The sequence below is a fragment of the Dendrobates tinctorius genome, unplaced genomic scaffold, assembly GCF_039654945.1.
Source record: "Dendrobates tinctorius isolate UK_male_01 unplaced genomic scaffold, ASM3965494v1 ptg000150l, whole genome shotgun sequence".
Classification (NCBI taxonomy): domain Eukaryota; kingdom Metazoa; phylum Chordata; class Amphibia; order Anura; family Dendrobatidae; genus Dendrobates; species Dendrobates tinctorius.
In genome coordinates this window covers 383,945-410,746 of record NW_027361817.1, presented here as the reverse complement: position 1 = coordinate 410,746, position 26,802 = coordinate 383,945, and the positions used below count along the sequence as shown (strand labels likewise).

General features: G+C 44.5%; 1 protein-coding gene across 1 annotated transcript; it reads right to left on the bottom strand.

Annotated features, from left to right (window-relative positions):
* Window positions 1-16,470: 16,470 nt before the first annotated feature.
* Window positions 16,471-18,902, bottom strand: LOC141049834 (hemoglobin subunit beta-2-like). The gene is made up of 3 exons (XM_073546643.1): window positions 18,674-18,902; window positions 17,050-17,272; window positions 16,471-16,617 (listed from the first exon to the last, which is right to left on the bottom strand). Exons 1-3 carry the CDS (start codon window positions 18,763-18,765, stop codon window positions 16,489-16,491), a joined length of 444 nt encoding a protein of 147 aa, XP_073402744.1. The 5' UTR covers window positions 18,766-18,902; the 3' UTR covers window positions 16,471-16,488.
* Window positions 18,903-26,802: the final 7,900 nt, after the last annotated feature.

The following is a 26,802-nucleotide window of genomic DNA, read 5'->3' as shown; positions in this document are numbered from 1 at the left end:
ATATATACGAAGATTTAAAAGTACCACAACACTGTATACTGGTGTACGCTTCGAATACATTTCCCTTTTTCTACTTTTTAAATTCTGGTGTAATACATACTGAGCCTGTGAGTGTCTGTGTCTGACTCTGGAAGTGTAGACAGAAATTTACAATTACCCCTAGACTGTATACACGTAGTATCTGCTGATACAGTACCTTTGTTCTAAATTTTTTATTACGGTATCATCCATACTGAGTGAGTGTGTGTGGTTTACTCCTTCTATATATACGGAGATACCAATTTTTACCCTATACTATATACAGCTTGTATCTTGTTATACAGTACCTTTGTTCGACATTTAGTACTACGGTCAAATCCATACTGAGTTAGCGTCTGAGAGTGACTACGGGACTATCTATATGGAGATTTAAATTGTACCCTTTAATATATATGCTTGCTATCTTGTTATCCAGTACCTTTTTCCACATTTCGTATTATGGTCAAATCCATACTGAGTGAGCGTCTGAGGGTGACTACGGGACTATCTATACGGAGATTTCAATTGTACCCTATAATATATATACTTGCTATCTTGTTATCCAGTACCTTTTTTTCCACATTTCGTATTATTGTCAAATCCGTACTGAGTGAGCGCCTGAGGGTGACTACGGGACTATCTATACAGAGATTTCAATTGTACCCTATAATATATATACTTGCCATCTTGTTATCCAGTACCTTTTTTTCAACATTTTTTATTTTGGTCAAACCCAGACTGAGTGAGCGTCTGAGGGTGACACCGGAAATATATACCGAGATTTCAAATTTGGTCATTACTGTATACAGCTGTACGCTTCTGATACAGTACCTTTTTTGCTATTTAGATTCTGGTGTAATCCATAATGAGCCTGAGAACGTCTGTCTGTTACTCTGGAAATATATTTGGAGATTTAAGATTACCCCAACACTGTATACAGCTGTACGCTTGTGTTACATTACCCATTTACAGCTTTTCATATTCTTGTGTAATCCATACTAGGCCTGAGAGCATTTGTGCCTGCCTCCTGAAATATATACGGAGATTCAGAATGTTTACACTATACTATATATACCTTGTATCTGGTGATACTGTACCCTTTTTCAACTTTTTATTTTATTGTGTAATCCATACTGAGCCTGTGAGCGTCTGTGTATGACTCATGAAATATATACAGAGATTTACTATTATCCCTAGACTGTATAGAGCTGTACGCTTCTGATACAGTACCATATATCTGCTGGTATTTTGGGTCCATTTTCCAAAACATGAGGAAGTATGGTGGAAGAGGCCGTGGACATGGGCATGGGGGGCCACCTGGTACTGATGGTGGTGGTGGTGCAACTGCTGGTAGTGCCAAAAGCACAATAGCAGCTAAGGCAGGAGGTGTTGAGCCTGCGTCATGGTCTAGCTCCAGAAGGCCTGTAAGGCTCCCTTTTCTGGGAATAGGTAGACTGCTTTTAAAGCCGGAGCATCAGGAACTGTTTTTGGCTTACATTGCTGAAACAGCCTCCAGCTCTATTGCCTCCTCTTCTGAAGTTTCAAAAAATGCAAGCACTGAGTCGTCAGTGCAGGCTTCTGGTCAGGAGCAACCCCTTTCCTTTGGTCCTTCACCCACACCAAAAGTGAAGGATGTGGCAGCACACACTTCACATTACTCCATGGAGCTCTTTTCACATACCATGCCTGGGTTCATTCAAAATGGGACCCATCATATACTGGAGCATTCTAAATGGGGCAGATTATTTATGGAGCATTATTTGGGCCCATCATACACTGGAGCATCATCCATGAGGCACATCATACAATATACTGGAGCATTCCAAATGGGGGACATCAGACACTGGAGCAGCATTTACGGGGCCCATTAAACACTGGAGCATTAGAAATGGGGCTCATTATATATGGAGCATTATTTGGCCCCATAAGACACTGGAGCATCATCCATGGGGCCCTGTTGTGAACTCATTTTCTGGTCTACCAGTTGTGAGTTCTCCTTCCAAGCTCCCTCTGGTGGTAACAGGAAGTAGTGAGGTTGATTTAATTAGTAGAGATCTGCCACCTGATGATGAGGATAACAATTGGATCTCTGGAATCTCAGACTGGATTTAAGACAGCCGACGCCCTATTCTGGTGCTGGTGATTCCTTCTGGCTTTTCAGGTCTTGGTTTTCAGCTCTGTTCCAGTCATCTCAAGCTAAGTGTTTCTGCTAATGTTCACACTTGATTTTGTTGGTCTATTCAGTTTTTTGTGTGGTCAGCCAGCCCCGGCTGGGGCTGTGCTGAATTTCCACTCTTATTTATCTGTATTTGCCAATTTGCTTTCTGTCCCTTGTTAGATTGGCCTCTTTTTGCTCTGTCTCAGAATATTTTAGAGTGCTGACATAGTGGGAGAAGTCTAGTGACTTCAGGGTTAATTTTGTTATCAGAAGTGTTGGACATTATTTTTGTAGGGTTTTTTTGGCAGATTGCAGACAGTGTCTTTCCTTTCCTATCCTTTCTAGTTAATTTGGGCCCCATCGTTTGCTCAGCCTATTTTCCTGCCTGTGTTTGTGTTTTCATCTTGTTTCACAGTCAATACATGTGTGGGGGCTGTCTATTCCTTTGGGGTCTGCTCTGGGGCAGTTAGTTTTCCCCTTTTCTTGCTTTAGGCTTATTTAGTCCTCCGGCTGTGACGAGGCATCTCAATTCTTCGTAGGAACGCTCCACGGCTGCTGTTAGTTGTGTGGTTAGGATCAGGGATCTGCAATCTGCATAGTTACCAACCTCTCTGGTTTTCTGTGACTTAGCTTGTTGAGTTTTCCTCCTCGGTGACCCATTCATAACAGGGCCCATCATATACTGGAGCATTCTAAGTTGGGCAGATCAGACACTGGAACAGCATCTATGGGGCCTATAATACACTGGAGCATTCTAAATGGGGCCCATTATATATGGAGCATTATTTTGACCCATAAGACAGTGGAGTATCATCCATGGGGACCAACATATACTGTAGCATTATGTGGAGCTCATCATATACTGTATGGAAAATTATATGGGAAAAATTATTCTGTAGAGACATATATGGGGCTCATTATTCTGTATGGCGCACCATTTGGTGGCCATAATACTATATGGAGTAATATACTGTCCGTTTTTTGCGCTATTATAGAATTTAAAATAGATATCAGTCATGTCATGTAAGAAGTGAAGTATTTTTCATTGTACTATACCTATATTTCTGTGCCGTATCAAAGCTTCATGAATTGTGGAATGTGTTAAAGGGGCGCACTGACACTCTTTGGCCCGGGGCACACGAAAACCTGGAGCCAGCCCTACCCCCCCACAACTTTAGCAAAATAACCCCCAGTTTTCAATGCGTAACTATTATTATGAAGTAAATTAAGGTTGACAAGCTTCAGTAATAAGAATTTATGTTGTTGGCATTGAAATGGGCACTGTAGGTGTGTTTACTGTCCTCCACTCCACTTTCGTGTTTCAGTCAGACCCCGACTTTTCCCTATAGTTGGCCGATTTCGTTCGACTCGATGTTTGAGAAAGTCGGGTTTCATGAATAGGGCCGCCATCAGGGCATTACTGCCCTGACTGGTGTATGGGGCCCGGTGGGCAGAGGGGGCCCGCATACCGGGCCTCTGCTTACTGGGCCCCTACTGGCAGGTAAACCGGGGGCAGAATGCTGGAGACTGGCGCATAATGCTGGACTGGGGCAGAATGCTGAACATGGGGGCAGAATGCTGAACATGGGGCAGAATGCTGAACATGGGCAGAATGCTGGAGACAGGGGCAGAATGCTGGACTGGGGCAGAATGCTGAACATGGGGCAGAATGCTGGACTGGGGCAGAATGCTGAACATGGGGCAGAATGCTGGAGACTGGGGCAGAATGCTGGAGACTGGGGCAGAATGCTGGTGACTGGGGCAGAATGCTGAACATGGGGCAGAATGCTGGACTGGGGCAGAATGCTGGAGACTGGGGCAGAATGCTGAACATGGGGCAGAATGCTCGAGACTCCGGCAGAATGCTCGAGACTGGGGCAGAATGCTGAACATGGGGGCAGAATGCTGAACATGGGGGCAGAATGCTGAACATGGGGGCAGAATGCTGGACATGGGGGGCAGAATGCTGGACATGGGGGGCAGAATGCTGGACATGGGGGGCAGAATGCTGGAGACTGGGAAAAATGCTGGACATGGGGGCAGAATGCGAGACACTGGGCAGAATGGAGATACGGGGCATGATTGGATACAGATGGGGCAGGGTTGGAGACAGATCGCACAAGATCATGGGGCAGGATGGATACGATGGAGCTCATATGGGGCAGAATGGATACCCATGAGGGTGGGATTGGAGAACATATGGCTAAAGCCAGGAATGAGACACACAGGGGCCAGGATGGGGGATATTATTACCATAGGGGCTAATTAAGGGATATTATTACTGCAGTGATGGATTTAATTTTGTGAGTATGCTGTTTTAAATGGGGGCGGTCCTGTTACTGTGGAGAGCGACACTATGTCGCCTTTTTTTCTCCATGTGGTGTAATGTAGAAGTTGGGAAAAAATAAGTAATATGTTCTGCAAGCGGAGCTCTAGATAACTGTGTTATTTCCTGCAGATACGAGCCCTGGCTGGAAGACGTGATGGCGATCTGTGCTGGATGAATGAAAAGCAAGGATGAAAGACTTCACTGGTGAGTTAGTGTGTTACCTGTACACTGACACTATACATTGTATACTATATACAGAGGTCCTGTGTATTATGTCACCAGTGATCACTGTGCTACCTGTACATTATATACAGGGCTCCTGTGTATAATGTCATTGATCACTGTATTACCTGTACACAGACACTGCATGCTAAATACAGATCTCCTGTGTATAATGGCACTTATGGTGATAGTATTATGTTTTTTTTTATTAATGATCAGTATTGTAGCATTCAGTCACCATGTGGTGGTAATATGTGGTCTGGGCATGGTGCGGTGGTATTTGTCCCTTGTATGTGATATTATTCGGTTACTATGGTAGTAATATGTGGTCTGGTCATGGTGTGGCGGTATTTGTTCCTTGTATGTGATATTATAGGTCACTATGTGGTGGTAATATGTGGTCTGGACATGGTGTAGCGGTATTTGTTCCTTGTATGTGATATTATTGGTCATTTTAAAAATTGAAAAATAAATAAAAATATACCTAAATTTTATTGCATATTTTAACAAATATTTAATAGGTTACAGTAGAGTAGAGCCCGGCCAAAAGTGTCTACCCTGTTACGGTGGCGGCTTAAAATTTTTTTAGTCCAAAGCAAAAGCTGCCGGCTATATGTGTGATCTGGTGATGGGAACTGTTAATGTGTGATAGGTGAGAAGTGGAGTTTTTCCAAGAGAGAGCGGTGGGACTGTGGACAGTTTGAGGGGTGGAGGCAGGGCTGGGGTGGAGCCTGTGCAGAGTCTCAAGGGGGCCCCGAAAATTTTGCCAGTATGGGGCCCCGAAATTCTTAGTGGCAGCCCTGTTCATGAAACCCAACTCGACCCTAAAAAAGGCAAAGTCGCTCATCTCTACTTTTAATCCATTAGTCCCATGATGAGTTCAGCCCTGCTACATCTATTATTATTATTATTTATTTATTTATATAGCACCATTAATTCCATGGTGCTGTACATGACAAGGGGGGGGTTACATACAAAGTTATAGATATCGTTAACAGTAAACAAATTTACAATGACAGACTGGTGCAGAGGGGAGAAGACCCTGTCCTTGCGGACTTACATTCTATGGGATAGTGGGGAAGAGACAGAAGGTCGGGGGTGCAGCAGCTCTGGTGATGATGAGGTGGCAGCTCGTGTGGTGGTGAGGCGGCAGAATGGTTATTGCAGGCTGTAGGCTTTCCTGCAAAGATGGGTTTTCAGGTTCCGCTTGAGGGAATGTGCACACGTAGTGAAAACTGCTGCGTTTCCGCAGCGGTTTTGGCTCTGCGGAAACGTAGCAGATTCTGCTGCATTGTACAGTACCTTTATTTCCTATGGAAATAAAAAAAAGCTGTGCACATGCTGCGGATTTTTCCGCGCAGTTTTGCTGCGGTTTTCAATCCTCAGCCTGTCAATTGTTTGGTGCAGAAACGCTGCAGTTTTACACCTCATCCATTATGAGGTGTAAAACCTCAGGGCAAAACCGCAGGCAAAACCGCAGATAAACCGCAGGACTTTTGTACTGCGGATTTACCTGCGGTTTTCTCTCCAAAATCCGCACACCCAAAAAACTACGTGTGCACATAGCCTGAAGGATCTGAGGGTGGCGGATAATCGGACATGTTGAGGCATGGAATTCCAGAGGATGGGGGATATTCCGGAGAAATCTTGGAGGCGGTTGTGTGAGGAACAAATAAGAGTAGTGTCATGATTTGCTTAATTCATGGGATTAGGTAGTTCAGAGGTTAATATGGACGGCCTCACTCTGAGATTCTGGGAGGCTTTTTATAGCCTCATTGTGGGCTCATTCCTCGTCGCATATACTCAGACCCTTGGTGTGTGTGACCCTCGTGTGCTTTGTGACTGTGATACTTTATGCTTGTTTGGTTTTGATTCGGTTCTGTCCCTGTTACGAGTTCTGCCTGTCCCTCTTGTACTACGCTGCCCTTCCGTGTATGACTTATTCCCTTTGACCTGACTATTCTCTGCTCGCCCCTCTGGTACCGCGCTGCCCTCTCTGTGTATGACCCCCCATTTGTCTGACCTGAGCTCCCCTCGCCTCTACTACAGGATTCCTGTAGTAGAATCCTACAGTCATCTCCAGCAGTGGGATGCTAAGCCCCGCCCACTGTGGTCACATGATCGTAGGTCCTTGTACTTCTTAGTACCTTCAGCGTCGCGGGTCCCGTCTGTCTGAACTTTGCCTGCAGTATCTAACTCCAGGCCCTCCCGCAGTGTGGGTGAGTCACCCTGCTCAGCCATTGCAGATCGCCGGCGCTGACAGGATCCTGATATTTAGGAGGTCTTGGGAGGATCAAAGATTACGTGAGGGAAGATATTGAGAGATTAGTTCAGAGATATAGGGAGGGGACAGGTTATGGATGACGTTGAAGGTCAGTGTTAGTAATTTGAACTGGATTCGTTGGGGAATTGGGAGCCAGTGGAGGGATTTGCAGAGAGGAGAGACAGGGGAGTAGCGAGGAGAGAGGTGGATTAGTCGGGCAGCAGAGTTGAGGACAGACTAGAGTGGTGCAAGAGAGTTAACAGGGAGGCCACAGAGGAGAGTGGTGCAGTAGTCAAGGCAGGAGATGATGAGTGCATGTACAAGAGTTTTAGTAGATTGAGGGCTGAGGAAGAGACGGATTCTGGGAATATTTTTGAGTTGAAGGCGACAGGAGGTGGCAAGAGTTTAGACATGTGGCTTGTAGGACAGGGCAGAGTCGAGAGTTAAGGCCCCGTTACACTAAACGCACCAGCGATCCCGACAATGATACGACCAGCGATCAGCACCAGTGAGGTCACTGGTATCTAAGGTAAATATCGGGTTACTAAGTGGCGCGCGGCACTTAGTACCCGATGTGTACCTTAGAAACCTGCATGCTCGCGCAGGGAGCTGTTAGCATGCAGGTTTCTAAGGTACACATCGGGTAACTAAGTGACGCGTGCCGCTTAGTAACTTGATATTTACCTTAGATACCAGCTCCCAGCGTCTGCTTTGAGCGCTGGGAGCCTCGCTGATCGTTGGCTTCCACTGCCACACGCAGCGATGCGTGCTGGCCAGCGGGAGAGCAGCGATCAAAAAACGGCCATGCATGATAGTGCACGATCAGCGATACCTAGCGGGGGGGCCGGTCGCTGATCCCCATCACACACAGCGATCTCGCTGTGGCGTCACAAAATCAGCGATCTAGCTAGCGAGATTGCTGTGTGTGACGGGGCCTTTACTCCGAGGCAGCAGATTTCAGGATTGCGAGAGGGCGTGATTCTATTTACCATAATAGATAGATCGGGTAGGGAAGATACGCGAGATGGAGGAAAGATAATGAGTTCAGTTTTGTCTAAATTGAGTTTTAGGAAGCGAGAGGAGAAAAAGGAGGATATGGCTGATAGACACTCTGGGATTCTGGACAGCAGAGAGGTGACATCTGGGCCAGAGAGGTAGATCTAAGTGTTGTCCACATACAGGTGGTACTGGAAGCCATGGGACTTTATGTGTTGTCCTAGGCCAAGGGTATAGATGGAAAAAAGTAGGGGCCCCAAGACAGAGCCTTGGGGGACTCCAACAGAGAGAGGGCGGGATGAGGAGGAAGTGTGGGAGTGGGAAACTCTGAATGTGTGGTCAGAAAGGTATGAGGCAATCCAGGACAGGGCAAGGTCTTTGATGCCAAGGGAAAAAAGAATCCTTAGCAGTAGGTAGTGGTCGACTGTGTCGAAGGAAGAGGACAGGTCGAGAAGGAGGATGATGGAGAACTGTCTGTTAGCTTTAGCTGTAAGTCGTTAGTAATTTTAGTCAGGGTAGTTTCAGTGGAGTGGTGGGGCAGAAGCCAGATTGGAAATGTCAAGGAGGGAGTTAGATGAGAGGTGGGAGGAAAGATGAGCATGGACATGCTGTTCAATGAGTTTGGAAGCAAACGAGAGCAGTTATATGGGGCGATAGCTGGGCTTAGCAGTTGGGTTAAGGTTTGTTTTTTTGAGGATGGGTGTGATGGTGGCATGTTTGAAGGCAGAGGGGAAGATACCAGAAGATAGGGAGAGGTTGAAGAGATGGAGTAGGGCTGGGATGAGCATGTTAGTGAGGTTGGGGAGCAGGTGGGAAGGGATGGGGTCAAGTGCACAGGTGGTGAGGTGTGATTTGGAAAGGAGATGAGTAAGCTCTCCTTCAGTGATGTTGGGGAGGGAGGTTATTAAGGAATGGCAGAGGTCTTGTATGTGGAGTGGTTGGGGTGGTGGAAAAGTAAAGGTTTGCCTTATTTGGTCGATCTTGTTTTTGAAGTAGGTGGCATATTCCTCAGCAGAGATGAGGGGAGCTGGAGGTGGCAGTGGTGGGCGGAGGAGAGAGTTAAATGTGGTGAACAGTTGTTTTGGGTTGTGGGATAATGAAGATACAAGGTTTGTGAAATAGATCTGTTTAGCAGAGGTGTGGGCTCATTTGAAGGCATTTGTAGCATTGTTTGAGAGCAGTGAAGTCATCTGGCAGGCGTGTTTTCTTCCAACACCGCTCCGCGACCCTGGATGCTTGTTAAAGTTTTTTGGTGAGGTTGTTGTGCCAGGGTTGCCTATTGATTTGTCGCACTTTGCCATGCATGAGAGGGGCGACTGAGCCTATGGCTGAGGTGAGGGTGGCATTGTAGAAAGCGGTAGCGGTGTCCGTATCATGGAGTGAAGATATGGAGGACAGAGGTAGAAGAGAGTCTGAGAGTCTGTGAGTGTCTAGGTGTGCGAGGTTTCTGCGAGGATTTGCTAGTGGCTGGACATGTGGGGCAGGTGAGAAGGACAAGGATGAGAAGGTGAACAGATGGTGGTCAGATAGGGGGATGGGAGAGGTTGTGAGATTAGGTAGGGAACAGAGGCGAATGAAGATTAGGTCTAAAGTGTGTCCGTCTGTGTGGGTGGCTGTGGAGGACCACTGAGTAAGTCCAAAGGATGAGGTAAGTGACAGGAGTTTGGAGGCTGCTGGCTGGTGGGTGTCGATGGGGATGTTGAAGTCCCCCACGATGATGATAGGGATGTCAGCAGAGAGAAAGTGGAGGAGCCAGGTGGAGAATTGGCCGATGAAGGCAGTGGCTGAGCCCGGTGGTCGGTATATGACAGCCATATGAAGATTAAAGGGAGAGTAGATACGGACAGAGTGAACCTCGAAGGAAGGGAGGGTGAGGGAGGGTGGGGGGTGGATAGGGTTAAAGCAGTTTTTAGAAAGAAGGAAACCCACTAATCCACTGTGTCTGTTGCCAGGGTGAGGAGTGTGGGTAAAGTGGAGGCCGCCGTAACTCAGTGCGGCAGGTGAGGCTGTGTCGGGGGTGTCAGCCAGGTCTCAGTGAGGGCCAGGAAGGAAAGATTGCGGGAGGTAAGAGATCATAGATCATGTGGAGCTTGTTGCAGATGGAGCGGGCATTCGAAAGTGCTCCAGACAGAGGGAGCAGGAGGGTGGGCGTCAGTGGCACAGGTTTTAAGTGTGAGGGATTGCGGTAGTTTCTCTTAGTGTGAGAAAGATAGGGGTGAGGATTAGTGGGCTGTAAGAGGCGGGGGCCAGGATTGGGAGATATGTCACCAGCAGTGAGAAGAAGCAGAGAAAGGGAAAGCAGGTGGCGGCACCGCAAGCGTGAGAAAGTTCTCCTGCTCGTAGAGCCATCTGACAGATTCTGCAAGTTCACGGCCAATGAACTCACTTCACCTATGCGACGTCGGCGCGAGCTCTGTGGGAAATTGTGATATGACGTCCACTAATTATTCAGGGAAATTTTACATTGAAAAAATCAAATGACACTCCTTCCCTTCCGAGCCCTGCTATGCGCTCAATCAGTAATTTTTTCACTCATATTGGGTAGTGGCATACTCAGGAGAAATTGCACAACAAATTGTATGGTGCAATTTCTCCTGCTACTCCTATGTAAATGCAATATTTTGTGCTAAAAACATTTATGGGGAAAATTAGTTTTTTTTTATTTTTATAGCTCAACATTATAAACTTCTGTAAAGCATTTGAGGGTTCAATGTGCTCACCACACAATGGTGTTGTTAGGCGTCTGGTTTCTGCGTCTGCTCTGCAGGAATCCAGAGCCTCACATTCTGCGGTCTCCTGCTGTCTATCTACTGCAGAGAAGATTACTTTGCAGCAGACTGCTCCAGAGACTAAGTTCCCCTCTGTGCTCCTACTGGGCATGCTCACGAGACGATCTCCCATTGGAGATCGGGAGTCATGTGCCCAGGTCCTGCTCCAGATCTCATTAGTCCATCTTGGAGATCTGGAAGGTCCCGCACGGCTATAAAAAGCGCGCATGTCCGTTCGGCCATGTGCTAGTATAGACTTTTCAAGCTAATGTGTGAATGGTGACGGATGTATGACTCTGGTGACTGACTCATTTGAAACCCCTTCCCTCTGATATTACGCATGTGGATAGGGAATTAGTGCAGCAGTCAGCGCCAGTCAGTGGCAAGCCTTAGGCCACTGTGCACAGCACACCTCTACTCTAGCGTCCGACATTGCGCCTGCTTCCTAGCTTTGTCGACTAGCGGCTGTATCCTATGCCGCACTGCAGTTGCAGCCCTCCTTGGCGTCCGCAGTAGCGACGCCGCACACACGGTAGGTCTAGAAGGACGCAGCTCCTCTGCCTTGGGTCCTGCTCCTGTGACCAGATACCGTGTGTGCATTTCCCTGTGGTCTGTGACACTAACAGGCTCAGTGTTTTCGTATGTTTATGTTGTGACGCCTCTGTGTGTGAACAGAGCGCGCTTTGCGCACTTCGGGTGAAGTCTAACCCGTGCGCATTATACCGCCATATTGCTCATCTGTCATTACCTAGCAGCGGTGTAACATCTACTGCACGGTGGACCCCGAGCGGCGAACGCACTTTATTATTTTTTTTTATTTAGTGCGTTCCGCCGTTCCTAACAGTTGTCACTTGTGTGGAATTTTCACTGTTTGGGCACATCAGGGGCTCTCCAAATGCAACATGCATCTGCCAATTGTTCCAGCAAATTTTGCACTCAAAAAGTCAAATGAAGCTTCACTTCCGAGCTCTGCCGTGCGCCCAAACAGTGGTTTTCTCCCTCATATGTGGTATCGGCATGCTCAGGAGATTACACAACAAATTTGGGGGTCTATTTTTCCCTGTTACCCTTGTCAAAATAAAAATAATTTTTAGTGAAAAAAAATTATATGTTAATTTTTATTTATTTTTTTAATTCCTGTGAACCACTTAAAGGGTTAAAAACGTCTTGAATGTGGTTTGGAGCACCTTGAGGGATGCAGTTTTTAGAATGGTGTCACTTTTGGGTATCTTCCATCATATAGACCCATATAGTGACTTCAAATATGAGGTGGTCCCTGAAAAGAATGGTTTTGTAAATTTTGCTTGAAAAATGAAAAATTGGTGGTCAACTTTTAACCCTTATAAATTTCCTAACTAAAAAAATTCGGTTCCAAAATTGTGCGGATTTAAAGTAGACAAAGGAGAAATGTTATTTTATTAACCATTTTGTGTAACATCTCTGTGATCTAAGGGCATGAAAAATCAAAAGTTGGAAAATTGCGAAATTTTCCAAATTTGCGCCAAATTTCATTTTTTTCACAGATAAATGCAAGTTATACTGAAGAAATGTTACCACTATAATGAAGTATGTCACAAAGAAACAAGAATTGTAAAAACAACAGCAATAAGAATTGTAAAAATTGGCCTGGTCATTAACGTGCAAACCACCCTCAGGGGTAAAGGTGTTAAAGAGCATTAACTAACATGAGTCCCGGCATCTTCTATTTTCATATGCTGTTGTTTTTCCACATGCACTGACCTTGGATTCAAAGTTGCTTCCAGGGGTCTTCCCCATGCTGTTCCCATGCCATTTCAGCGCTGTTTACATAGTTTTCAGCAATTTTTAGACCCTTCCAGACCTCTAGTGGGGCACCGGAAAAATGCTTGCATTTCCCATTGACTTCCATTACATTAGTTACTCAGGTCGAGTGCCTGAGCATTTTGGTTAAAACTCATCACTAATCCCTATACCATGGTTCTAGTCAATCTTTGCTTAGGCGCTTAATTACGAACTCAAACCTTTTAATAACAGCCAAAGCTAAGCCCAGAATATGTATTTCATTATTTATGCCACTTAGTGAAACTGTAGGGAAGAATCAGGTGTGTAGCTGCTTGTCATATTGTAACCTAGTCACCTTAGTTAATCCAGCATTAGGCCACATGCACACATTCAGTATTTGGGGAGTTTTTTTACCACAGTATTTGTAAGCCAAAACCAGGAGTGGGTGAAAAATGCAGAAGAGGTGCAAACGTTTCCATTAGGCCGGGGTCACACTAACCGACGCAAAATACGGTCACTAGTTTACATGCGTAATACGGATGAATGACCCCTAAATAGTGATCTGTATGTCATCCGTAAGCAAGGTGTGGTCACGTATTTTGCGCATGTAAGCATCCGTATGACGAGATTTTCTCGTCGGCTTGCAATATGGACATACACTCACTGGCCACTTTATTAGGTACACCATGCTAGTAAGGGGTTGGACCCCCTTTTGCCTTCAGAACTGCCTCAATTCTTCGTGGCAGAGATTCAACAAGGTGCTGGAAGCATTCCTCAGAGATTTTGGACCATATTGACATGATGGCATCACACAGTTGGCGCAGATTTGTCGGCTGCACATCCCTGATGCGAATCTCCCGTTCCACCACATCCCAAAGATGCTCTATTGGATTGAGATCTGGTGACTGAGGAGGCCATTTGAGTACAGTAAACTCATTGTCATGTTCAAGAAACCAATCTGAGATGATTCGAGCTTTATGACATGGCGCATTATCCTGCTGAAAGTAGCCATCAGATGTTGGGTACATTGTGGTCATAAAGGGATGGACATGGTCAGCAACAATACTCAGGTAGGCTGTGGCGTTGCAACGATGCTCAATTGGTACCAAGGGGCCCAAAGAGTGCCCAGAAAAAATTCCCCACACCATGACACCACCACCACCAGCCTGAACCGTTGATACAAGGCAGGATGGATCCATGCTTTCATGTTGTTTACGCCAAATTCTGACCCTACCATCCGAATGTCGCAGCAGAAATCGAGACTCATCAGACCAGGCAACGTTTTTCCAATCTTCTACTGTCCAATTTCGATGAGCTTGTGCAAATTGTAGCCTCAGTTTCCTGTTCTTAGCTGAGAGGAGTGGTACCCAGTGTGGTCTTCTGCTGCTGTAGCCCATCTGCCTCAAAGTTCGACGCACTGTGCGTTCAGAGATGCTCTTCTGCCTACCTTGGTTGTAACGGGTGGCAATTTGAGTCACTGTTGCCTTTCTATCAGCTCGAACCAGTCTGCCCATTCTCCTCTGACCTCTGGCATCAACATGACATTTCCGGCCACAGAACTGCCGCTCACTGGATTTTTTTTCTTTTTCGGACCATTCTCTGTAAACCCTAGAGATGGTTGTGCGTGAAAATCCCAGTAGATCAGCAGTTTCTGAAATTCTCAGACCAGCCCTTCTGGCACCAACAATCATGCCACGTTCAAAGGCACTCAAATCACCTTTCTTCCCCATACTGATGCTCGGTTTGAACTGCAGGAGATTGTCTTGACCATGTCTACATGCCTAAATGCACTGAGTTGCCGCCATGTGATTGGCTGATTAGAAATTAAGTCTTAACACACAGTTGGACAGGTGTACCTAATAAAGTGGCCAGTGAGTGTATAATGGAGCCCTATGACAGGGTTTCTAACAGAAACGAAATAATAGATATAGACACATAGAATACATATATATATATATATACATGTCATTGAGACACACATATATATGTTTATATTTCACAGAGTTCTTCATAGCAGAATAGCCGCTAATTCAATTGCCGGCTTTTGTCAAATCATTCCCCAACCCGACATGAAATGACACATGGTTTACATACAGTAAACCATTTCATTTCATGTTTTTTTTATATGTCCCTGACTAATAATTAGATGAGGGTTTGTGTGCAAAATTTGGGAGGTGTAGCTGTTATTTTAAGGGGTTAATTTGTTGTAAAAAAAATGCGTGGGACTTTTTTCCCACGGTCATTAGTTCATTCACAGATCAGCCGGGACTCCCGCTGATGTCACTGAGGCTGCGGGTTGTCCCCGGCTGACCTGTCAATGAACTAATGACTGTGGGAAAAAAGTCCCACGCATTTTTTTACAACGAATTAACCCCTTAAAATAACACCTACACCTCCCAAATTTTGCACACAAACCTTCATCTAATTATTAGTCGGGGACATATAAAAAAACATGAAATGAAATGGTTTACTGAATGTAAACCATGTGTCATTTCATGTCGGGTTGGGGAATGGTTTGACAGAAGCCGGCAATTGAATTAGCGGCTATTCTGCTATGAAGAACTCTGTGAAATATAAATATATATATGTGTGTGTGTCTCAATGACATGTATATATATGTATTCTATGTGTCTATATCTATTCTTTCATCTCTTTATTAAACCTGTCAGTGTGAGATTACTGTATCGGGCACTGAATTCACGACTTTTCTAAAAGACACCGGGTGCGTATTTCTCGCAAGTCACATATGTTGTCTGTGTGTAATGCGTATTTTTGCGCACCCATAGACTTTCATTGGCCTACTACAGGTGTAGTACGCTGACAATCGCAGCATGCTGTGATTGGCACGGACCGTAGAATACAGGCGAGAAATATACAGCTGTTGGGAGCTGCCCCATAGAGAATAATTGGTCCGTGTGTAATGCGTGCTTTTAACGCCTCTCACTCGTCCGTATTCCTCTCTAGTGTGACCCCGGCCTTATAGTTTTCCTCTGACTGGTCCACTCCTGGTTTTGGCTTACAAATACTGGGGTAAAAAATTCACCAAATAATGTGTGCACATGGCCTTACAGATGACATATGAGGTAAAGATGCACAGCATTACTATTTTCTGGATGCACAGGAAGGGTTCCACATCAGATTACAGATTGTTATTTTTATTATTTAATTTTAGAGCACCATAAACTCCATGGTGCTGTACATGTGAAAGGGGTTTGCATACCTAATACAAATATCAATTACAATCAACAAACTAACAAGAGGGAGAGGACCCCTAGTGGGTTTACAATATAAGGGTTTTTTTTCATTATTCTTATATTATGATGTGACCACTAAATTGGTGGCCGTGTTAGGCCATCAAATGGGGGCTTTATTGAGCCATCAATGGAGGCTATTGGTGGTCATCAAATGAGGGGCTGCTTGTGTCCATCAAATGAGGGGTTATTTGGGTCCAGCTAATGAGGGGCTGTTTAGGCCCATCAAATGAGGGGCTATTTGGGTCAATCAAATGAGGGTTATTTGAGTCCATCAAATGAGGGGCTGTTTGGGTCTATGAAACGAGGGACTCTTTGGGTCCATCAAATAAGGGGTTATTTGGGCCCATTAAATAAGAAGCTGTGATCTTTTGGTTTGCACTAAAGATCATCATTCTCAGTAGTACATTCACTACTGTAATCAGGACCTGTGCTCCTGAGAAGAATAGTAACCTGCGTGCACTAAATGATCTATTAAAGACCATTCAGTGCGCAATTGAAGCCAGGTCTGCCTGCGTATCCAGGCTATTACACAACTATAAATCAGCTACAACTAGTTGAACCTTTGGCTTGAACTTGTTAATTTATGTGTGTGAATTAAAAGCGTTTCATGGGTAACAAGAAAAAAAGAAATTTGCAACAACTCAGATATTTCAGAAATTGCTTTTATTTTCCTCTCTAGATGCCAGTGACAACATTTTCACATGAAATATCTAGGGGATTTAGAAATAGCCGTGGCTCAGAGCAGCCACCAGGACATGGATGAACTTCTCCCAGGCAGCCTGGACCTGAGGGGTGAATGCAGATCCCAACTTGCAGGCCAAGACGATGACCAGAACTTCTCCAAGACGCTGTTGAAGAAGAGCAAACAGTTTATGAAGGATAATCCAAAAAGGGCAACAGGAGATACAAGTGATTAGTTCAGGGGAAATATAACATAACATATAGATTAGTTCACATGATAGTTCAATATTCAGATCACTGTGGATAAAGTACACCGTTATATAAAAAAGGACCTGCACCACTAGCCAGTAATACACGGTGGGAAGCTTTTTCACAACATTTTATCAAAAGGGAAGGAAAATTATAAGTGAATGATGCTATAAATAATAGTAGCCTGCAGTCAGAGGTAAGAATAAAGTAACATTTGCTTTTTGAGTGCAGAAGTGTCCAAGACTAGAAATATAACCTTCTGTATGCCATTCAGCAGCTTTCAGTTTCATAGATAAGAATTTGCATGAGAAAACTGAAATATAATTACTTTGTAATCGGTACTTCCATACCTTGAAGTTCTCGGGGTCCACATGGAGTTCCTGAGCATGGGATCTGCTGAGGTCAGCCAGGTGCTTTTTCACATTATCCAGATGTTGGATGGCACTGCCAACAGCTGTGAGCACCTTCTTGCCATGAGCCTTCACCTTGGCATTGCCAGAGATGGCGGTGACATTGGACAGGTTTCCGAAGGAGCTGAAGTATCTCTGGGTCCAGGGGTACACGACCAGCAGCCTAAAGAGAAAAAATAATTTATTACTACATACTGTATGTTTTAAGAAATGTAAAAAATATCATGCTAAATTTTATGTATATGATAAATAGCTTTTTGAGGGAATAATATGGATAATGTGGACGATTGAAAATGTATTTAGTTCAAAGTTTAACTGCAGTAAACCCTCAGCTATGAATATTATTGGATCTGTATGGGTATAATGGAGTTGTACAAAATCTTAAAATTATGACCAAATGCAATGCACTAAAATAGTAAATTTTACTAATAAAAAAACATGTATCCTTTGAACTCCTACATGAATCCAGCATAGCTGCACAATAGTCCCTCTGGTTTTTGTGATCTGTGCTGCAGTGTTGATATTCTGACCACGCTCACGTGACGGTTGCAGCCAATCACAAGCCTTAGCATTCACACGCTAACTGTGGCTGATGATTGACTGCAGCGGTCACATGAGTTTGATTAGAAGAACATCATCAATACAGGACAGAGGAAGCATCGGAGCAGTGGTGGTGAGTTAATAAGTGAGAATAGCTTATCCTGATAACAAACTACAAAACAATAAGCCATAGCACAGGGAATTTAAAAACTTGTCATATTTATTTGCACAACAAAAATCCATCCTGTGGCTGAGTGCGCTTGAAACGTTTCAGCAGTGGACATTGTTGTTTCTGCACTATGGTCCCTGCCACATTGCAATAGAATACAATAGCAGGTGATCAAAACATCGCATCTACCCCAAAATTATATTAATGGTCCAAAAAATAAGCCCTCACCCAGCTACCGAGCCCAAAAAATGAAGATTCTGTGGGTCATGGAATGTGGCACCATTATTTTTTCCTACAAATTTTTTTATTTGTTTTTCACCACGGAAATGAAAAAGAACCTATACATGTTTGGTATCTGCAAATGATTAATGACCTGGAGAATTTTAATGGCTGGTCAGTTTTAGCCTTTAGTGAACATGGTAAAAGAAAAAAAAACAACTGTGGGAATTGCATTTTTATTGCAATTTCACCGCACTTGGAATTTTTTCCCCGTTCTCCAGTACACTATATGGTAAAATCAATGGTATTCAAAATTACAACTCGTCCTACCAAAAATGAGCCCTTACGTGGCCATATTGATGGAAAAATAGAAAAGTTATGGCTCTGAGAAGAAGGGGAGCAAAAAACAGAAAATCGTAATGCTATAAAGGGGTTAACATTTTTGAGCAGCCCCTTTAAAACACTGTACAAAAACGTAACGAACAAAACCATAGTAAAGCATTCTATGCCATAGGTTTTTACAATGATTTATCTGAACTATATGAAGCGTTAGAAGGAAAAAAGACAAATAAGATCACGAAATATAATGAAGGTATAAGTATTAATAGAAGAGAGATGATATTTCCATCTTGTTACCTTGTCAGGGCATCGTGCCCGTCCTGCTCAACATTAACCTTGGCCCAGACAGATGTGATGGCAGCTTTCTCCTCGGCAGTCCAGTGCACCATTGTTGCTGTTGGGTTGGAGGTTGTCAGATATGGATATCTTGCAGCGTGCTGTACCTTTTAGCCCCGGAGTGCCATTTTTATAGTGACCGTCCTCCAGTCCACCCATGTACATTTTTGCTGTGTCATCCTCCTGCTAACCACAATGATCTGATAATTTAGAAAAAAAGTGTTCAATACAATACATTGATTATTGCAATTCATGGTTCACTGTGAATAACACTAAGGCCTCATCTGTGTTGTGCTAAACCATAATATGGAGTTCATAGGGTTCTGCTGTCCAATATTATTCCTCCGTGTGGTTTTGTTTTACACAGAGGCATACAATGGTTTATTCTATATAACATGTTATATCATTGTGGTCTTCTTGCTTTAGAATCATTTACAAACCTTTCTATGTTTACTTGTAAAAACTCTATGTTTGTATGAATGAACAGGTATCCTGTCATGATCCAGGACGGGGTTTCGCTTTGACCTGTCCTGGTCAGACAGGGGGTTAAATATTTCTGCCTCTCTCTGGCAGAGGGCGGCTATTTAGTGCTCACTGGACCTAGGTCCAGTTTCAGTTATACTCCTGCCCTCGGCTGAGTTAGTTGACCTTGTGTGTACGTGTGCCTTGTGCCTGATATCTTGCTTGCTTGCTTGTTTTTTGATCCAGTTCTGTTCCTGTTTTGAGTTCTGCCTGTCCCTCTTGTACTGCGCTACCTCTCTTGTATGACTCTCTGCTTGTTCCCTTGGTACCACGTCGCCCTCTTGTGTATGACCTTTGGCTTTGTCTGACCACCCGTCCGTTTGTCCCTCCTGTGCCTCGTTTGCCCGGACTGTGTGTGACTTCCGTTTTGCCTGACTCTGAGTTGTTGCATGGTGCCCTGTCCTCTCTGTAAGCAGGATGCTAAGCCCCACCCCCTTGCAGTCACATGACCATAGGTCCTGTGCCAGCTTGCTAACTTCAGCGTCCTCAGGTCCTGTGCATTTTTACTTTCCGGCGCTGACAGGGTCCTGGCACTAAGCACGCATTATCACCGCTGCTGCCCTGCTCAACAGGTATCTCTGAGCACTGCTCTTGTACTCAGGACATGCGCACACGTACGCACAAGGTCAACTAACTCAGCCGAGGGCAGCAGTATAACTGAAACTGGACCTAGGTCTAGTGAGCATTAAATAGCCGCCCTCTGCCAGAGAGAGGCAGAAATAATTAACCCCCTGTTTGACCAGGATGGGTCAAAGCGAAACCCCGTCCTGGATCATGACACATCCTTTGCACAATGCCATTTTACATATATCAGCTAGCGTACAGACAGGCTCAGACTGGCCCACTGGGTAACAGGGGAATCCCCTGGTGGGCCCCTGTGCAGATATGGGCCCCCAACCCCACTATATGGACAGTACTTGGCATAATTCACTTGATTTACTCTGTACAGAAAAAAAATCAGCATCTCATCATTCATTAACCTAACTACCCAGTTTATTATTATATAGAGATATAAGTACATTTGTGAATGAGGGGAGTGTAATATTTGTATGCAGGTGAAAAGTGGGCCCCCCAAAGTCAATGTTACTGGTGGGCTCTTGACACCCCAGTCCAACACTGAGTACATATTACTGTACATATGTTAGACTGGAAATTTATAGTACAGAAACAGTTAGGTGGTTCCTCGAGTGTTTTCCCCCTTTATTTTGTATATATTAGGCTGGTTTCACATTCGCGCTTTTTAAGCGCACGCACGGCCGGGGGTAGCTCCGCCCCCGAGCCGGCTCTCTGCCCGGCGTGCCCGCCCCTTCCTTGTAGCGCCGCCTCCTAGCGCACAGCGGCGCCTGCGATCGGCGCACCCTATCTTTAGCATAGGGTGCGCAGATCGTGCGCAGGCCGTGCGCTAGTTGCGCTTTGACCTGCGCTGCGCACTTTTGACGGTGCGCCGTGCGCGCCAAAATCCGAAAAGTTTGATTTTGGCGTGCACGGCGCACCGTCAAGAGTGCGCAGCGCAGGTCAAAGCGCAACTAGCGCACGGCCTGCGCACGATCTGCGCACCCTATGCTAAAGATAGGGTGCGCCGATCGCAGGCGCCGCTGTGCGCTAGGAGGCGGCGCTACAAGGAAGGGGCGGGCACGCCGGGCAGAGAGCCGGCTCGGGGGCGGAGCTACCCCCGGCCGTGCGTGCGCTTAAAAAGCGCGAATGTGAAACCAGCCTTACATTTTTTTTGCGCAAAATAATCATTTTTTTCCTACAATGTGTGCATTGTGTCAAAAGTCTAGAGTTTCCCATTTAGGTCAGATCACTTATCCGATCTGTGTCTGAATTCTATTTTCTGGCCATAATTTCTCTCATAAACACTTTACAGTTGTTATTATTAATTTAGCACCTTTGGTGACTTTAATCTTGTTTAGTAAGGGATTGACCAAATAGTGATAATCTTGCAAAAGCATTTTTATTAGTAAGAAACTAATAGAATCTTGTTTTTCGTTCTAGCCAAAGCAACCTTCAAATCAGTTCAAGAATAGAATGAAAGTCTGTGAGACTGTAAGTATGCAAATTGCATATGAGCAGTCACATGGCGGCTGATTAAACCGATTAAGCTATGTATAGGAGGGGAGCCAAACAGAATTTTTGCTACAGTGTTTAATTTTATAATGAATACTCCTAACATAAATACAGATGTAGTAATTAGTAACATGTCAGACAGCACAATACTGTATTAACATAGTCAGCGTCGGACTGGAGCACCTTAGAAATAAATACAAGACCACCAATTGTGTGGTAAAACGCGCTAAAATCAGTGTATAATGTATGGTAGTACACGTCTTAATTATGTAGCACGGTTTGGGGTAGCCCCCTCAAAGAATATAAAGTAGCACCCCTCATAGGATATAATGTAGTCTCCCTCATGGAATATAATGTAGCCTCCCTCATGGAATATAATGCAGCCCCCCTCATAGGGTATAATGCAGCACTCCACAAAATATAATGCAACCAACTCATAAGTTATAATGCAGCCCCACATAGAATATAATGTAGCAGCCTCATATGGCATAATGCAGCCCCGTTCATATAGTATAATGCAGCCCCCACACAGAATGTAATGTAGCCCCCTCATAAGGTATAATGCATCCTTTTCAAAGGGTATAATGCAGCCCCCCTCAAAGGTATAATACAGCCCCCCTCCACCATTGTCGGCATCACCACCTCCATCATTGCCTCCTCCCCCACTACCATTGTCCTTTCCACCACTACCATCATTGCTTTCTCCCCCAACACCCCCATCATTGCCCATTCCAAGACCTCCATCATTGCCTCCCCCACCACCATTACCTTCCCATCATCATCATTGCCTACTCACCACCATCATTGCCTCCCCATCATCATCATCATTGCTTCCCCCACCACCATCATCACCTCCCCGTCATCATCATTGCCTCCCCCCACCACCATCATTGCCTCCTCACCATCATCACTGCATCCCCCCACCACCATCATCATTGCCTCCCCCACCACCATCATCATTGCCTCCTCACCACCATCATTGCTTCTTCACCATCATCCCTGCCTCCCCCATAATCATCATTGCCTCCTCACCATCATCATTGCCTCCTCACCATCATCATTGCCTCCTCACCACCATCATCGCCTCCTCACCACCATCATCATTGCCTCCCCCACCACCATCACACATACAGCACCACACACAGACAGCACCGCACCACTCTCTCACACACACACAACGCACCGCAACGCACACACGCAGGCACGCACACACACCTACCTCTCTGCAGGTGCCCCGCAGCACATCCCGGCAGCTTCCTCTCTGAAACAGCTGAGCTGAATGATGACGTCATCCTGCCTCGCTGAGTCAGACAGGAAGTGCCGGGCAGGCAAACAGGAAGGATGACGGCGTCGGATCATTACTCGGATCCCTGCACCTCAGCTCCTGTCAAAGGCTGCAGGGATCGCAATTAGGGTTCGCCCCCCTTTAGGGGCCCACCTCCGGGGCCCCGATTCAGCAGGACCAGCAGGCAGTGTTAGCCGCAGCTTGATGGCTAACACTGCCTGCTATTAAAGATAAATAGTATTCATGCCTCTCCACGCCCATGGGGGCGTGGTGAAGCGTGAATATTCATTTATCTTTAGCACAGGCCAGGCGCTTGTCTCCAGCTTCTGCTCATAGCACCGGGAGGGCCCCCCTTGACTCAGGGGCCCCATAGCAGCTGGGTGTGCCGCTATTAGCGAAAAGTCACTGGCTGGGGGCCCCTGGAGCAGTGGGGGCCCTAGGCAGCTGCTGACCAATATGTTAGCAGGTGTCAGAGCCTGGGCCCACCGGAGAATCCTCCGATTCTATGGTGGGCCAGTCCAACCCTGAACATAGTCATATATCAGCTTATCTGGCAAGTTATCAATTGCTACATGTATACAGGATCAGGACCAATATCAGTACAAGAATACAGCATCACAACCACCATGAGTACAGGAATACATCACTTGAGCCTCCATTAGTTCATGAATACATAGCCAAGATTAGTGGGGCAAACAATTTCAATGTCTGATCAGCTCCATATACAACTGTATTCCATGAACATACAACTCTCAGTATGCCCTTAATAATGGTAAGGAGATACTGGCAGTTGTTAAAAACCATCATCAGACTGCAGACCATACAGGAACTACAGTATTGATGAGACATAGTCAGTATCACAAAAACATTTATGTTCAAGCACCCAATAATTGACATCATCTCTGATTGGATTTGTTCTCAGCCTTTTCTTCTCCATTGGTCCAGATGTCATGGTGAATTTTCACATCTACAGCGTGTCTCTGCAGTCTTCTATACTCCCAACTTCCTGACACGTTGCCTTAAAAATAACAGTGTCACTATAATGCTCCTGAAAAAAAATATCTGCCTTAGGCAAAGGAAAACCTATATTTGCCTTGGTAATATATATATATATATATATATATATATATATACTGCAAAGTAGCAATTTTCTTGAATGTAAACTCTTGCCCTGTGTGCATTTCTCAATATTTGTCTCACCACTGCTCGATTACTGAATTACATTCTTTATTGGGCTGTTGTAAAACGTTGAATGGAGTATTATTTAGCAGCCCTATAGAGAATTAGTGGAGTGGCGGCAAGGCATGTGCACTGTTCTCCATTCTAAGGGCATGTGCACACATTGAGTATTTGGTGAGTTTTTTACCCCAGTATTTGTAAGCCAAAACCAGCAGTGGAACGGTCAGAGTAAAAGCATAATAGAAACATTTGCACCACTTTGCATTTTTCACCCACTTCTGCTTTTGGCTTACAAATACTGGGGTAAAAAACTCACCAAATACTGGATGTGTGCATATGCCTAAGGCTGGAAACACACTAGCGATTTAAAAATGTGACCGTCCCGGCTGCAAACTACTGCGACTAGCGGTGATATCACTGAGTCTGCACTCCTTCACAGCCTGACCTGCACTGAATTCTTGAGCGTGGGAAAATCAACAGGCATTTTCCACGCTCAAGAGGTCATGGCAGTTCAGGTTGTGAGGGAGTGCAGACTCAGTGACGTCACCGCTAGTCACTACTGAGTCTGCATTGGCAGCATTTCATTCATTCATTCACCAGAAGTTTGCAGCCGGGATGGTCGCATCTTAGCACCATACTGGATGCAAACTGTATATTCCCCAGATATGGATTACTGCGTGGGACAGAACGATAGGATAGGTATGGTATATTGTTGTAGGAGCAATAGATAAAATATGAAGTTCTTTATTATTATCCAAAAAGGGTAAAATACAAGTTTGTAAAAGATTAATCAGAAAATTTGACATATATAAGGGAATCAGCGACACCCAGTTACCACACACAGATATAGGTGAAGGTGAAAATTGCAATATATGGACAGAGGCATGTAAAGGTGGCCAAAATGGACATTACTCAGCAGAACTATATATATATCTTTCTATATAGAGACATAATTTGTTCACAATATTCATATAAAGTGCGTTAGTGCATAATAGAGGCCATATTTCATAAAAGGGCCTACATATGAACAAAAAGGAGGTATACAGAAAATATATATATTAAAATTTATCTCTATATCCTTTATATACAGGGGCACATTATCTTCTCAATATTCATGTAAAGTGCAATAGTGCATAATACATTAGTCCAAAAGCGGAACTAAGCCAAATGCATAGAGAAAAATTTGTTCTAATGTCAGTCACAACTGTTATCAAAATATATATCCGCCAGTCTGCAACAATAAAAGTGATCCAAAAACAGGAGCAACTAAATAATCTCAGACAAGGAGGCCATGAGGTAGTACAAAGGATAGCTAGTGTCCAAAGAGATCAAGCCAGAGGTGAATACATGCACGAGATAATTAATCAACCTATAAACAGAAACCAACCTATATGTAGTGTGGGCTGCAGGACCCCAAAGCGCGTTTCGCTTCTTGCTTCTTCGGGGGGCTTGTATTTTGTATTTTACCCTTTTTGGATAATAATAAAGAACTTCATATTTTATCTATTGCTCCTGGTTCCTTTTTCTTTTGGTTTATGTATTGTTTCAAAGGATTAGCTGTAATATTGGTAGCCTCTTTTTGGTATTTTTTTTTTTAATGGTGTATTGTTGGTTTATTATTTTATGTTTATTACAGGAGAACGAGGGCTTCGGGGAATTAGCAGAGGTTGTAAGTATGGTTTAATTAAGAACAATAAAGGAGTCTGTGTGTTTATTTCAAATAGAAGATTTTTTAATAGGTGTCTGAGTTTTATGTACTATTTGACTATATGAGACTAGTAATAGGGGTATTTAATTGATGCATCTTCATTACTAACCTCGGGGCTTGATGTCACAAAGGTGACATCAACATCCCAACTATTACCCCATATGCCACCGCCACAGGACAGTGGGAATAGCAAGGCTATGTGCCACAATTGGTGCATCTTACAGATACATCTTTTCTGGGGCAGCTGAGAGCTGGTGTTTGTAGCCAGGTGGGGCAACTATCCATGGTTGCTATCAGTGTGTCAAGAGTGGGAGAAGAGGGTTGCATTGACAATCCAACACAATGGGCAGCACTTTGAACACATTTTATAAGTGCTCATAAACTTGTAAGTAACTCATGAAAGAATAAAGTTATGTTAAAACCAAGCACACCATGTTTTTTCTTGTGGAATTCTCAATAAGTTTGATGTGTCATATGACCCTCTGCCCTTTGGAAAAAATAAAGTTGGATCCAAAATGCCCGACTTCAAAATGGCCACCATGGTCACCAACCATCTTGAAAAGTTTCCCCCCTCCCATATACTAATGTCAACAAACAGGAAGTTGATATCACCAACCATTCCCATTTTATGTGTATCCATATAAATGGCCCACCCTGTATATATGTCACTGACATCTATATACTGTATATATATATATATATATATATATATATATATATATATATGTATTCTATGTGTATATATGTATTCTATCTTTTCCATTCTAACCTGTCTGTGTGATTATACAGTAGCCGCATATGAATTGCCGACTTTTCAAAGGACACCGGTGCGTAAAAATCGGACATCACTCGCATGGTGCGAGGGATGTGCGATTTTTTTTTTCTCGCATCCATAGACTTCGGTTGCAGGATGCTATCCGATGCGATCCGATTTGCAATTACAATCGCAGCATGCTGCGTTTTTTTGCAGTACAATCGTGATCCGATCTGAGCTGGAAAAAAAAACGCAGATGAAGACACTATCATAGAATAACATTGGTTCTAATTCAGTCCGATTTTTTATCGGATTGATTTTGTCCGATTTCATTGCAAGTGTGCATGAGCCCTAACGGGGATAAAAGTTCCTCATTCTGCTAACTGGTGGTGGTCCCAGAAGTCAGACCCCCACTGATCAGCAAGTTATCACCTATTCTATGGCCATCTATGCTCACTGATTTTAGCAGCAGATGTTGTCTGTGTAATACAGCCGGTGTTTGCCCCATATGACGCACACACAGCTCCTGAACCAGCATCATACATGGGGACCCAACATAGGACATACCAGTCCCA